Source organism: Hydra vulgaris, chromosome 11 (genome assembly GCF_038396675.1).
Source record: "Hydra vulgaris chromosome 11, alternate assembly HydraT2T_AEP".
NCBI lineage: Eukaryota > Metazoa > Cnidaria > Hydrozoa > Anthoathecata > Hydridae > Hydra > Hydra vulgaris.
Genome location: NC_088930.1, coordinates 49,233,642 through 49,250,030, shown reverse-complemented (window position 1 = coordinate 49,250,030; position 16,389 = coordinate 49,233,642). Strand labels below are relative to the sequence as shown.

Sequence of the window (16,389 nt, the reverse complement as noted above, 5' to 3'; positions counted from 1 at the left end):
GTAAATTGCAGCAAACATTTTTTTGTCAATTTTATTAAATGTGTTTTATATAACATTCGATACTTTGTAGTCTTAAGAACTGTTTAGTTAAAATTCGAATTTATTTTTCCACAATGCATTACTTCACATTCAGCCCTCGGAATTAGGGTCAGCATTCGGCAATGCCAACTTAGAAGTGTTTGAGGTCAGCAAAAAATCGCTGAACTTGTTTCTATGTTTTATAGTCAAACCTTTGTTTCACATTTTTTCTGCAAAACGAATGCCGACCTCAGATTGAGTTCGGAAAATTATTGCCGACCATATTTTTCCTAATTCCGTAATATATCATTGATACTGTTAGACAAGTTAGACGAGTTTTATCTACAACAGTATCATTGATACTGTTGTAGATAAAACTCGTCTTAAAAACTTGTGCTGCTTTTTTATTGTTGTTTTTTACCGTTTTTACATTAAAAATGTAAAATCTACATTAACTTGCTTTTGTATTTTATACAAAACTTTGTATATATTGTAAATTATGTTAAATACAACAAAATATTATATTCAATATAAAATACAATAAAATATTGTATAATCATAGAATACAATAAAACACTGTAATATAAAATATTTTATATAAATGTGTGTAAACATTATTTATAATCATCATAGACATCAGACATTTGTGATGTGTGATACTAGACATAAAATTTAATTTCTGTTATACTTTAACATGCATCACAAATCTCTAATATTACTCATCATAATTGCCTGATATTATGTCATGTCTTACAGGGTGACCAGAAAAACGGAGACAAAATTTAATATGTCCTGATAATAAAGTTTTTTACGGTATCCAATTAATTTTATTGGTTTTTGGATTTTCCATCTTTTTATGTTAAGTATATATATGTTCTTAATTTGATATCTCTAAAATGTATTATATTTTTAGAATGTCAAATAAATGTAGTGCAATTTTGGAGTTGTTTCGTAAAGGAATGCGTCAATGTGATTTTGTTTGCTTGCTTAATGTGCCTAAGTAAACTGTGTCCAAGGCCGTCAATCGTTTCAAAGAGCTCGGCCACGATAATTGCCATCCAGGAAGTGGTAGAAGACGCACCGCCAACACGTCCGCCAACTGCCAGATCATCAGCAAGCGAGTCAAGCGAAATTTGAGGGTCTCCATGCGAAAAATCGCCCGTGAAACTGGAATGAAACGTGAATCGGTGCGACAAATGGCAAAAAGGGAGCTTAATCTCATGCCAAGCTCCAAAAAGTTCAATTGCTCACCGATGAAAACAAATGTGTGCGGCTCAAGAGATGTTGCCAACTCAAGCGTCGGGCCGCTGCTCAGCGATGGGAGCGCATCCTGTTCGTGGACGAGAAGCTGTTCACTGTTGAGCAGGCGCACAACCACCAAAACGGCAGGAGCTGGTCCGCTGAGGCTTCCGGCACGTTAATTGGTTTAATAAAAATGATTTAAAATGTTTGTCTCTGTTTTTTCTGGTCACCCTGTATATCACAGATCACAAATCTTTGATATCATACATCACAAATGCCTGATGTCATAAATCACAAATGTCGGATGTCATACATCATAAATGTCTGATGTCACACATTAAAAATGTCTGGTATCACATATCACAAATGTTTAATATCACGCATAACAAATGTCTGATGTAACACATCATTAATGTCTGATGTCACACATCACAAATGCAACCCTCTTAATTAGGAAAAAAAAGGTTGCCAATTAATTGTCGACCTAATTTTTCTGTTAAACTGTTAGAGGTTGGTAAAAAGAAATTGACACAAAGGGGTTACCATAAAACATAGAAAAAATGTCCAATATCACAAATCACAAAAGTCTATAAACTTTAAAAATAATAGTCATAAACGTGAAATTTTAAACCAAAGTTTAAAAACATTAACTATTATAAATAACAACACATCAAAAATATTTTTTAAGATTAAATTTACAAAATGATCAACAAAGATCAACAATTATAAACTTTACGAAATGATCAACAATTAATAACTTTACAAAGTGATTAACAATTACTAAATTTACAAAGTGATCAACAACTACTAACTTTACAAAGTGACCAATAATTACTAACTTTACAAAGTGATCAACAATTACTAACTTTACAAAGTGATCAACAATTAACAACTTTACAAAGTGATCAACAATTAATAACTTTACAAAGTGATCAACAATTAACAACTTTACAAAGTGATCAACAATTAATAACTTTACAAAGTGATCAACAATTAATAACTTTACAAAGTGATCAACAAATAATAACTTTACAAAGTGATCAACAATTAATAACTTTACAAAGTGATCAACAATTAATAACTTTATAAAGTGATCAACATTTTGTCATTACTTCAATTTTGTCATTACTCTTTAAATTTATTATAAAAAATCTTATTTTTTAGAGATAAAAAATACATTTAAAACCTCAATAAAAAACCTTAAACTTTTTTTAATTTTACTTTGCAATGCGATTTGATGCCTTCAAAAAACAAAGATCTTCTTTTAATCGATTGTCAAGAGTTAGGATAACAGTTCTTGTTTTTAGTTCCTTGTATAAGAGTGTCTCAATAACCAGACAAAGGAAAAGCTTCTCATCTTCTTCAAGATTTGATTGGTCAATATCAAGATTGCTAAAGTTTTCATCTCGCTAAAATTATATAACACTTTGGTTTAAGTTTTGGTTTTTTTTTTATTTCATAAAAGTTAATATGATGATTATAAAAGATATCTAAAAAATTAAAAAAACAAAAACATAGAAGTATAATAATATAAAGACATTATGGAAAATATTTTTAATTGATACCTTTTTTATTATCAACATTTGGTGAAAAACTATACTCATTTATATAGTAAATTTAATTTTTATTCTATTTTTGAGACTTAATAGTAAAAAGAAAAGTTTTATTTCAACGACATGCAACAGAAAGGAACAAACAGACAATAAGGCATAATATGAAATTTTATCACCATTAAGTTCAAAAGTTTATTCACACTTAATAAAAAGGAACCAATTGCAATATCCACTCCTTATGTGTTATAATACAGTTTCAAAATATTGATTATATGTCTTTCAGTTGAAATTTTTTTTTGTATGTCTTTATCTCAGGTTGAGATTTTTGTAGTGATTTCTTTCTGTTAAATGTTTTCCATTTATATAGCCGATAATAACATTCAGTTGGCTAGAACATTGAATTTTTTACTTGAATAGCTAAGTAATTATATCAATAAATATTATATAAACTTATAGCCACCAACTCAGCACATGAATAGTAGTTTGATATGCAACCAGTTGGTCAATAACACTAACTTGAATAGAACCTCTTATTGAAAAAAAATATTGTTTAAATATTTTCATGTTTCAAATTTAAATAAAATATAAGTTTTATATGCAAGAGATTTACCAAAACCTTTAAACAATCTTAAAAAATAATTCAATTTAAAGACAGGTAATTTAAAACAAAAACAGCAAAAAAGTAAAAAAAAAAAAAAAAATTTAAGCACCAGTACCATCATGATACAACTGTAGCAACCATTATCATAATTTTCCACTAATATCGTAATTTAATAAATGTAAAACTTAATAAAATATTTAACTACTAAACAGAGTTTTGTAAACTATGTAATAAAATCATCTTAAATAGAGTTTATGTATAAGTCTTTAAAATAATTTGAATAATTATAAGTTTGGCAGGTGAATAAAAAAGAAAAAGGGTCATCCAACATTTAAAGAAAAATTTAAGGCCATGAATTGTGCCGACAATTTCCTAACTCAATTTATACGAGCAAATTTAGGTTCCAAAATAACGCACCAAAAATAAATCTTTAAAAAGATTTATTTTTGGTGCGTTATATATTTTTAGCAGGAATAAAAACTATTTTTATTTGGCAGTTTCCACGATCCTCTTGTAACATTTAATATAGCTGAAACAAATTTTTAATTGACGACTGTCGATAAAAACACTATATATTGTATGGAAAGGTTTTGCATATTCAAGTTTTTAAATACTTAGTATTTAAATACTTAGTATTTTAAAACTAAAAGTTTTGAATATTTTTGTTTATCTAACTTTATATTATAATTTTTATCATTAAATTATTTTATGTGTAAATTTTAAATAAATATAGTGATTTAAAATTGCTTTAATATGATATTTAAGGCTTTAAAACGTTGTCAGCGGTAAGCAATAAAACTTATTTAAATTGATAGCTCAATAGCTAAGATAACTGATATATATGAAGAAAAATCTAAAACAGACAATAACTGACCATTTAAAAGTTAAAAAAACTTTTTTTTTAAGTTTTGAATAAATGGTCTTGCTTGTTAATAACAAGCTTTTTTTCACATAAAAAAAAACAAACAAACATTGTTCTCAATCAACTTAATTTATTTCTTTGTCGTGCCCACTAATTAAGTTTTCTACACGTCTAACATAACACTTAAAATTTAATATAGGTTTTTTTTTTTTTTTTTACGAAACTTTGAAAATTTTGAAACAATTGGGAATTCAGCATTATATGCGGTGTTATCAGGCTGGCTAACACTCATATATATATATATATATATATATATATATATATATATATATATATATATATATATATATATATATATATATATATATATATATATATATATATATATATATATATATATATATACATATATACATATATACATATATATATATATATATATATACATATATGTATATATATATATATATATATATATATATATATATATATATATATATATATATATATATACATATATATATATATATATATACATATATATATATATATATATATATATATATATATATATATATATATATATATATATATATATATATATATATATATATATATATATATATATATATATATATATATATATATATGTAAATTATGTTAGTGTATTTTACAAATAGAGTGCTCAATGTTCTTAAAGAACAGAGCAATAATTAATTAGTTAAAAACACTTATCTAACTTTTATCTTCGACTTGGAGTTTCACCATTGCTGGATCATCAGGAAGAGTACTCTTCCTGATGATCCAGCAATGGTGAAACTCCAAGTCGAAGATAAAAGTTAGATAAGTGTTTTTTACTAATTATATATATATATATATATATATATATATATATATATATATATATATACATATATATATATATATATATATATATACATATATATATATATTGGAGTTTCACCATTGCTGGATCATCAGGAAGAGAACTCTTCCTGATGATCCAGCAATGGTGAAACTCCAAGTCGAAGATAAAACTTAGATAAGTGTTTTTTACTAATTATATATATATATATATATATATATATATATATATATATATATATATATATATATATATATATATATATATATATATATATACATATATATATATATATATATATATATATATATATATATATACACTAGTGGCCATAGGAATGGACACCCCTGTAATTTGTACCATTTTTCTTAGAAAAGTTGACATATAATGCATTTGGTGGATTTAATTATTTATTTTTATATTTAAACCACGTCATCTATTATTTGGCTTTTTGGAAATCGCAAATTTTAATCGTTTATATCAATTTTAAACATAATTATGGATTATTATTGATAATTGGTGTCAAAAATAATTCATTGCTCTGCTAATGGTTTTCTCAAGTAAAAGGTGACTGTCTCATTAATTTTATGCTTTTGTGAAAATTAGTCTATTAATTGCGATGACTAATAGTTAAATACGTTATTAATTAACATTTTTATCCATAAATCTTTTAAGCTATAAATACAAGATCATTATTTTGTAGTCATTTAGTTGAATTTCAACAATTGCTGGTGAAAAGTGGACAGTGCTCTTGAAGATTTAGTGTGTTTTTTAAAATTGTACTTTTATTTACAATGGCGAAAGGATATTGGTCACCTGCAAAATGATGCAAAGCTGTTACATTACATGGAGAAGGTTATTCGTACATGAAAATCGCCAAAAAGTTGGGAAATGGAGCAACTAAATCTGGAGTGAGGGAGGTGCGCGAAAGGTTTAAGGCAACCACTACCTTCAAAAATATGCCAAAAAATGGAAAAATTAAGAAGACAACTGCCAACGATGACAGGATGATAATGAGGCTTGCACTTAAGAACTGAAGAGCAACTTCAGCTGAAATTAAAATGATTTAGAGGCCACTGGAGTTTCGGTTAGTTCAATAACAATTTGCTGAAGGCTTTTTGAAAATGGTTTAAAAGCAAGAAGACCCAGAAAGTAACCATACTTAAACAAAAAACAACAAAAGAATTGTTTGATTTGGGCAAAAGAACACAAGGAGTGGACAAAGGAAGACTGGGCAAGAGTTATTTGGAGTGATGAAAGCAAGATTTCCATTTTTGGAAGTGATGGAATCAATTATGTAAGAAGAAGGCCCGGTGAAGATCTTTTACCTGAGTGCACATTGGTTACAATGAAGCATGCCATAAGTGTAATGGTGTGGGGATGCATGATCAGAGATGCTGTGGGTCATATCCACATTTTGGATGGTATTTTAAATGCCAAAAAATACCAAGAAAACATATTAGAAGCCAAATTACTTCCATCGATTGATGATTTGTTTGAGAGCAAAACAGAAATCTGTGTGTTCCAGCAGGACAGTGCTACATGCCACACCACAAAAACTGTAAAAAATTGGTTTAAAGCCAAAAAGATAAACATTTTGAATTGGCCTGGAAACATTCCGGACCCGAATCCGATAGAAAACTTGTGGTCTCGACTGAAAAAATGTAAGGAAAGAAAAACCTGGGAACAAGCAACAATTAATAGAGGCCATAATCAAGACCTGGTTTCACGTGATCAGCACTGAAGATTTGGGGAATTTAGTGGACTCAATGCCTCGTAGGATTGCTGCAGTAATAAAAAATAATGGATGTCCAACAAAATACTAAGGTTTTTTTTATTAGCCATTTTTTTAATAACATGTTTTGTAAGCTGTAAAACGTAAATTTACCATAATTTGCCACTTTGTCATTAAATTGTTATATTTTTTATATTTATATATTTTTTTAATCTAAACACATCAAAAAATAATAATCAATATAGAAAACCGCATAAATATGGTTATTTTCTTTTAAAAAACACACCAAAGTGAAGTTTTCATACATTTTGAAGGGGTGTCCATTCCTATGGCCATTAGTGTATATATATATATATATATATATATATATATGTATAGATATATAGATATATACATACATATATATATATATATATATATATATATATATATATATATATATATATATATATATATATATATATATATATATATATATATATATATATATAACCCTTCATCAGGTCAGCCAAAGGTCAGCCAAAAAAATTTGACACCAATACCATAATTTTAGGTCCGCAGTTTTTTCCGAGGGCTATATATATATATATATATATATATATATATATATATATATATATATATATATATATATATATATATATATATATATATATATATATATATATATATTATAATAATTGTACATAAGTAAACAGTAAAATAAAAAAAAAACTTCAAATTATAATCATGGCATAAAGTTTTACAGAATTACAAATGGATTTAGCACAAAATGTCTGTACAAATGCTACTGAATGCTTATTAAGACTTATTGAAAGTTGCAGATAAAACTTCTTGCAAAACTGCGACCTGCAATTAAATTATCTAACTGTGGTGTATGTCTAATGCCTTACTTGAAAGGGTTTATAATGAAACCTCAACAACCTTTAAAGAACTGCTTTTAGTATAGCAATTTTATGTGATAGTTGGAGCAATATTAGGTATGAAAAATGTAATTTAAATTCGTAGAAAGGTTTTATATAAATTCTGATTTGTGCCATAGACAGGAAGTCTCAAACTTTAAAAAAATATTAAACTTTATATAACAATGTATTTCGAATTTAAATAATTTAGAATTTGTATGTGTGTAAATTAGAATTTGAATGGAAAATAATTGTAAAAAAATGATAATAATATGCAAATAAATAAATTTTTCTATCAGTATTAAAAATTATTTATTAAGTGGATCATTGATGTAATTTACTAATTGCAGGAATGAAAGAACTATTAATTTTTTGCAACAATATCTCATCCAGTATTTTGGACAGCATCAAAACAGGTAATCTTTTTAGATTATTTTTAGCTAACGTGTTATATCTAAATTATGTTTTTTAGTTAAAGTAATATCTAAATTAGGTTTTTTGGAATAATTTAAAATAATTTTTGTTGATAATGGCTTATTAAATATACTTTAATGCTTTTTTAAGGTGCAGAAAGCCATACTGGCAAATATATCGCAAAATCAATTAAAAAAATAATATGTGAAGTTAGACCTGTGAAAGTTCTGGGTATATGCTACTGATTATGCAGCCAATATCATAGGAGCATGGCATCAAAGGTTCAAGATTTTCCTCACATTTATCCTTATGGATGCCTGGCCCATGCACAAAATTTGATTTTCATTTCAATGCAAGTAATCTTAAATCAACAGCAGCTTTCCAATAAAATTGCATAATGGTGGTAAAAGCAATAAAGAACTCACAAATTTTATAGGCTTTGTTAAAACAACACCAGCAGAAATTAAGGCAAGCCAATCACTAAAACTAGATGAAACTAAATCACTTGCTTAGTCTATACAAAACATACTGTTGTCAGAAGTCTTCTAGGATAAAGTGGATGGGTTTATTAAGTTATTAAAACCTATAGCCATAGCAATTGCAGCAGTCTCTGCAATTGCAGAGGTCTCTCTATTGTAGCTAAAACTTTTTTGATTTAGAAAAATCTTTTCAGAACAATATTCTTTGCAACCCAATGTTAAAACCAAGGAAGATATCTCATAACGTAGATAAAGCAGGAAGTTCTTCATTATTTAAAAGTCTTTATTATTTAACTTTTTATATTTAAAATGAATTCCTAATTGATTAAAAATATTTATATTGATGCCATCAAAACCTTTCATAATTTAGGAAAAATGAATCCTTGGATTAAGGAATGTGACAACAAAATTTTGGGTAAGATTGCTGATAATAGATCTAAAGAAGGATTTTTTTCATAACCTTTTATATGGTTTTTTTATCAAAAACCCTATAAAAGTTTTTAACAAAAACAAAATCTTCAATAAAACACACATCTCGTTCAAGTGGGTGGAAGGAAGTTGTTCGTTGCTCAAGTGGGTGGAAAAAAATTGTTCATTGTTCAAGTAGGTGGAAGGAAGTTGTTCGTTGTTCAAGTATTACTAGTAAAATTTTATCCACTAACAAGTGCGGCATCAAAAGATCCTCAATTATGGTAATTTAAAGCAGACTAAAAAATAGTCTAAAAAATGACAGAAATGACATCAAAATAACTTTTTATTTCCCATAATTTAGAACTTAAAAATCAAAAATGTGATACAGAATCATTAGCAACTCAAAGTCAAACCCAATAATTTAATTTAGGCAATCTTACTATACAAGTAAGATTGTAATCGAAAACATATCAGGTAAAGTTGAAGAATCTGTACTTGACTTCTCAATTAATAATCTTACTAAACAGAAAATTCAAGAAAATTCAAGATTGTCTAAAAAATAGCTATTTAAAAATTGCATTGAATGTTAAGATTATGTTAAATTATATGTAACATATTATAATCTTTTTTTAGAAAAAAAAACAACTAAAGATTAAAAAAATATTTTTTTGCATCTCTCTCTCTCTCTCACTCACTCTCTCTCTGTATATATATATATATATATATATATATATATATATATATATATATATATATATATATATATATATATATATATATATACATACACAATGCATGTGATGGACAAAATTGCTCAGCGCAGTATTTCGTGCTTGCAAAACTGAAACACATTATTAACAAACGCGATTATGCGTGCTCGGTATCAAGTCTTCGAGGGCGATATTCTTTGTTGAAAATTGGTTACCATGAAGTCATTCATAAATTATGCACCCAGGTATAAGGAGGGGCTTACCCAAAGGCGTACCAGTGTGTACAAGAGAAAGGGTGGACAATTTTTTGTTTGAATTGTTTTTCATGTTAAGTCCAGGAAATCAGACAAAAAAGCTTTGGTTTTTTTTGTTATTAGTTGTTATAGGTTTTTTTTGTTGTATTAGTCTATCTTATCTACCGTAAAAAATATGTTATTGTGGCTTTGATAAAAAATATAAAATATTGCGTAGTTTTATATATTTTATATCTCGAAAATTTAAATTTATTTTAAAGTTTTCACTGTTGAATTTCACTGTTGAAAAAAAATATTCATCTTAAGAACTAAATTTAAAAAAAGTTTATTTTAAACTATTTATAGATTTTTATTTAATTTATTGGTAAAATTTTAGTCATTAAAAATGTTCAACGCATGATTTATTTAAACTTTTCTCATCCCACTTTCCAAATTTGCGGTTTAAAACTTTGATTAGTCAAAATGCTATCAACTTTTAACTTTATAATTTAAATTTTCTAATCTCATTTGGATGAACACATTTTGAAAATAGTAAACATTCCAATTTATCTGTTAGCAGTAATGACTTCATAACTTTCTATTCATTGTTTGTACAAAACAGAAAATTGCTTTTTAATTTAAACTGAACGCGCAATTTATTTATTATTAAGTGAATTATTTTTTATATACTTGATTATATACTTAATAAATATGTAATAGAATTATATAATATACTTATACTAATATAAGATATATTAATGTAAGTATATATCTATATATTATATATATATATATATATATATATATATATATATATATATATATATATATATATATATATATATATATATATATATATATATATATATATATATATATATATATATTAGTAGTAGAAAATCACTTAACAAAAATTTTTTCCATTTAACACTGTGTTTCATCAACAAAGATTCATCAGAAATCTTCTGATGAATTTTTGTTGATGAAACACAGTGTTAAATGGAAAAAATTTTTGTTAAGTGATTTTCTACTACTAATATAATTGCTCTGTTCTTTTAAAAACATTGAGCACTCTATTGTGTAGAATACTTTTTAAAGTTGTTTAAATAAATATATATATATATATATATATATATATATATATATATATATATATATATATATATATATATATATATATATGTATATATATATATATATATATATATATATATATATATATATATATAAATAAATATATTTAATTCTAAATATATATATATATAAATAATGTATATATTTATATATATATATATATATATATATATATATATTTATATTTTATTACATAGACTTTTGTGAAACTCAATGTAAAAGTCCTAGTTAAGTGAAGTTTTTTTTCAGATAGATACAAAAAAACTGAGTTAGCGAATGCTTTGACTTAACCAGGGTACGATTAAGGGATAATATGATAAAGTTCAACAGGAATTTTAAAAAAAAAAGTCATGCTGCATTTAACTTTAAAATAAAAGAAATAAATCAATGGCTCTCTTGCACTGAAATTTTAAATTTTAATTTATGTGTGACGTACTTTATAACGAATATAACTTTGTTGATATTATTTAAGTATTATTTAACAATATGCAAGCTTGGTCAGGTGCGATCACACTCAATTGCTGACCACGAAAATAATATTTAGTTGCGACAACTTGGCCACTTTTTAGGTGTTTTGAGAACATTTAATATATTTTTAAAATTTTGTTTTGTGAACATACTTAGGTTGTTAGTAAAGTTTGTAGAATTCCCCTATAAAAAAAAAACTTCTTTGGGTATATACAAGTTTTTTGACTTTCGACATCAGTATTGTCACCAAGATTTTTTTTTATCAAGTGGAATAGCCAATAATCGGATGGAAAAAGTCTGGTGAGTATGGTGGGTGGCGAATTATTGTAATTCCAGCTTGGTTTAGATAATTTGTGACGGTTTGAAATTGAGAAATTTGAAATTTTGAGTGCCTGTTTTAGGTCTTTGCTTATTTATTTTCCATATAAAAGGTTTCAACTTAGGGGGTATCCAACGTGATGTTATTTTCTTTTTTTAAGTGCGTTGTGAATGATTTTGTTGATTGTAAAACGATTAATCGATGTCAGGGCTTCAATTATACCATGTGTTGCATGATATAATTGAAGCACACAGTTTAAAATGATATATAAATATTTAATTATTTCCTTTCTTATCGTACTTTATAGATGAAGTTCTATGAACTTCTTTAACGACCTAAGTACATTGAAACATACATAAACTTGAATGTTCTCAAAACATCTTGGTGCGGAATAAAGAATATTCGCAAACATCTACAAAACCATAAACGTTTTAAACTTTTATTAATTGTTTACAAAAATAGAAGTTTAAATAAATATTTTTCAAATTATCAAAGTTCTGTAAAGTTTATTATATATAATAGATTTTAGTAGTATTTTATTTTTTAGTATAAAAAGTATGTATTTTTAAAGTAAATGTAATTTGATGTATGTGTTTTTTATGTTAATGTATTACTTTTAAAGCAATTTGTACGATTGATTTTGTAAACAAAAAGACTTTCAACAATGACTGCATTTTCAATGAAATTATTAATAATCATTAAAGTTAATAAAACTAATTATGAATAAACATACAAGAATAAACTTTTCAAACTACGCGAAGCAATAGTCATTACAAAAATATTCACTTTTTTATTTATTAAACAATTCAACTAGCGTTAGTTTTATTAGAATTTTGTTGAAATAAGACAAAAGTGTATAAATAAAAAAAATTATATTATACTCTTTGATAAATAGAAGAACATTTGTTTCTTTATTAAACAATCATTAATAGTAAGTTGTTACTTTATATAGATAATGATGCACAATTTTATTAAAAAAATTATAAAAAAAAAAAAAAATTACAATATATAATAAAAGCTAAATTATAATATATAATAAAAATTATATTTAAAAAATATATATATTAAAAGTATAATATATAAAAATTGAGCAAAATATGTTTGCTAATCTAAACTGCCTTTTTTTTTCAATAACAACCCCACTTATAAAATTATACGATACAGGCCTGCTTTCTTAGTTAAGTTTTTTTTGTAATTGTCTCTCATCGGTCCAGTTAATCTTTCTTAGCATTTTTTTTGGAAATGTTGTCAAAACAACTAAAGACAAATTGTCACAACTAAATATTATATGCATGGTCAGGAATCGAGTGCAATTGTACCCGTTTCCCAATCAAGCCTGAATATGCAAACTCTACTGTTTAAATAAACATATTTTGACTTCAGCAAAAAAATTTCACTAAAAATATTTTCTATAAAATCAACTAATAATTTTTTACCTAGCAAGTCCTTCAGACGATCGCAATTTTTTATTTTCGTAATGAAATTAGCAAGCGCTATAAGAGCGCAACAAGATGAAGACTATTTATAAGCTTGTTTCATGTGCGCAGAGCGATTGCTCCTATTTCATCACAAGGTCTGATATATATATATGCGGTATTATATATATATATATGCGGTATATTTATGCGGTAGTGGTGTAGTGGTAAGAGCGCTCGCTTTGTAAGCGAGAGGTTCGGAGTTCGACTCCCACCACATCCCTGGAAGTACCGTGCTCAACTTAGTTTCTCCGCACAGCGGCCTTGCTCGGCAAGGTTCGTGTTTCGGAGTTAAAGAGTTGAGAGAGGGTTGCACCACGAATAACAACTAAAAAAATAAAAAACACAAAAAAATGAGTAGCCTCCTCGACTGTAGTGGCCCCCTTCGGGCCTTGGGGAGGTGAATAACCTAAAAAAAAAATATATATATATATATAAAAATATATATAAAGTATGATATATATATATATTTATCCATGTATATATATATATATATATATATATATATATATATATAATATATATATATATATATATATATATATATATATATATATATAAAGTATGATATATATATATATATATATATATATACATATATATATATATCTATATATCTATGTATATACATACATATATATATATATATATATAATATATATATATATATATATATATATATATATATTTACAGTACCTACTCAAATTATTAGACTCAAAAAAAAAATTCAAAATTTTGTTACTTTTTTGGATTTTCTTTGTTAGGTAGGGGTTATTGCTGTTTACTTTTTATTATTTATATGTAATATAACTTCCTGTCATTCATTTTTTGTTTTAGATTAAAAACATTTATGAAATATATACACTTTTTAACAATATTTTCAACTTTATAAAAGGTATGGTAAATTTTAAAAATATAAAATTAAAAACATTCAGTTATTTTTATCTTTCATAACTCAAATTATATGTCTTTATATGTTCAAATTATATGTCTAAATTATTGTCGACTGTCTTAAAAACTCAAATAATGAAATTTCAGTTGTTTTTAAGTGTTTTTTTAAAGAATCCCTGTCATATAATAACTTATTAAATGTTGTTGTGGTTTTTAGATTAATAATGGGTAGAACTAGTGATGTTTCCCCACGTAAATTAGCTAAAGTAGCTGTTCTTCTGCAAGAAACAAATCACAGTCAAAGAAATATTGCCAAAATTGTCAAAGTCTCACAGGCTACAGTTAGAAGAATAAATTCTAAACTCAAAATGGGGGTCAAATTAGAAGCACAGCGAACAGGCTGCTGTGGCCGAAAAAGAATAACAAGTGCTAGAGATGATAGAAAGATCAAAAAAGTTATTGAGCAAAATCGTAAGATGCCAGCAATAAAACTGAAAAGCGTTTTGAAAGACCAAGGAATCAACATTTCACTTGGATCTTTAAGAAGGCGAAGTTACGAGTTAGGATTCAAGTGCAGAAAGCCACTGAAGAAACCAAAACTTACCACTGCGATGATTAAAAAACGTCTTGCTTGGGCTAAAAAACACTCTTCTTTTTCTCAGGATGACTGGAATAAGGTCGATTTTCTATTTATTCTCTCCTGAAACTTAAACAAACAATATTTTATTATTACAAGTTTTCAAAAGACGCTTTTGCATTAATATCTTACCCCAATTGATTTTACTAATACTTTAAATATTATTAAACATCAATAATTATTGCTATATTCAGGTTGTATTCAGCGATGAATCTACCTTTCAAACTTTAGAAGACAAAGCCACATTTGTCCGCCGCAGACCACGAGAACAACACAAGCCAGAATGTATCGTAAACAAGGTAAAGCACCCAGCATCCATAATGGTTTGGTCATGCATATCAAGCAGGGGTACCGGTCAACTTTACATTGTACAAGGGACAATGAAGCAAGATCAGTACAAGACTGTCCTACAGACCACCCTGATTCCACAGATACGAGAGTGGTTTCCTAATGGTGAAAAAATAGTTTTTATGCAAGATGGTGCTCCTTGCCATACTGCAAAATCCATAAAGACATTTCTTGCTAATGAGAGTATTGAGCTTCTTGATTGGCCTGGAAATTCTCCAGATATGAATCCTATTGAAAATCTGTGGGAGCTAGTAAAACGTAAAATCAGTGCGGAAATAATAACGAGTAAACAGAAGCTTACAGAACAACTGATTGATGTATGGGTTCGAGATCCAGAAGTTAAAGCATTGACCTCAAAGTGCATAAATAGTATGCCAAGGCGTGTCAAAGCTCTTATAGAGTCAAAAGGGCTCACAACCAAGTATTAAGTTTCTTAATATGCTTTGTATGTAATAATATATAGATTATATAACAAAAAAATTAAGTTGCGATTGCTTGTATTGCATTTTAGACACACAAAAAAGACAAAAAGCTAAAAATTGAGCTTGAGTCTCATAATATGAGTAGGTACTGGATATATATATATATATATCTTTATATATATATATATATATATATATATATATATATATACATATATATCTATGTATATATATATATATATGTATATATATATGTATATATATATACATATATATTTAAACAACTTTAAAAAGTATTCTACACAATAGAGTGCTCAATGTTCTTAAAAGAACAGAGCAATTATATATTAGTAGAAAATCACTTAACTAAATTTTTCCATTTGACACTGTGTTTCATCAACAAAGATTCATCAGAAATGAATGATCAAATTAATAAAACTTCAATTTATACCAAAAATTAAATTACAAATTAAATTGCAACTTCCTGTAATTTAATTTTTGGTATAAATTGAAGTTTTATTAATTTGATCATTCATTTCTGATGAATCTTTGTTGATGAAACACAGTGTCAAATGGAAAAATTTAGTTAAGTGATTTTCTACTAATATATATATATACATATATATATATACATGGGACAAACCCAGACCTTCTTTAGTACTGCTAAAG

The 16,389-nt window shown here is 26.1% G+C and overlaps 1 protein-coding gene across 5 annotated transcripts in view; it reads right to left on the bottom strand.

Annotated features, from left to right (window-relative positions):
• Nucleotides 1-16,389, bottom strand: part of LOC100204922 (WD repeat-containing protein 81) — a 70,793-nt gene that overhangs the window by 41,460 nt on the left and 12,944 nt on the right. For all 5 annotated transcript variants that reach the window (XR_010641537.1, XM_065809080.1, XM_065809082.1 and 2 more), the window contains one exon: nucleotides 2,482-2,669. Coding sequence is in view for 4 of the 5 variants with exons in the window: in XM_065809080.1 (XP_065665152.1) it covers nucleotides 2,482-2,669 (188 nt within the window). In the remaining variant the exon portion in view is untranslated. The remainder of the gene's footprint in view (nucleotides 1-2,481; nucleotides 2,670-16,389) is intronic.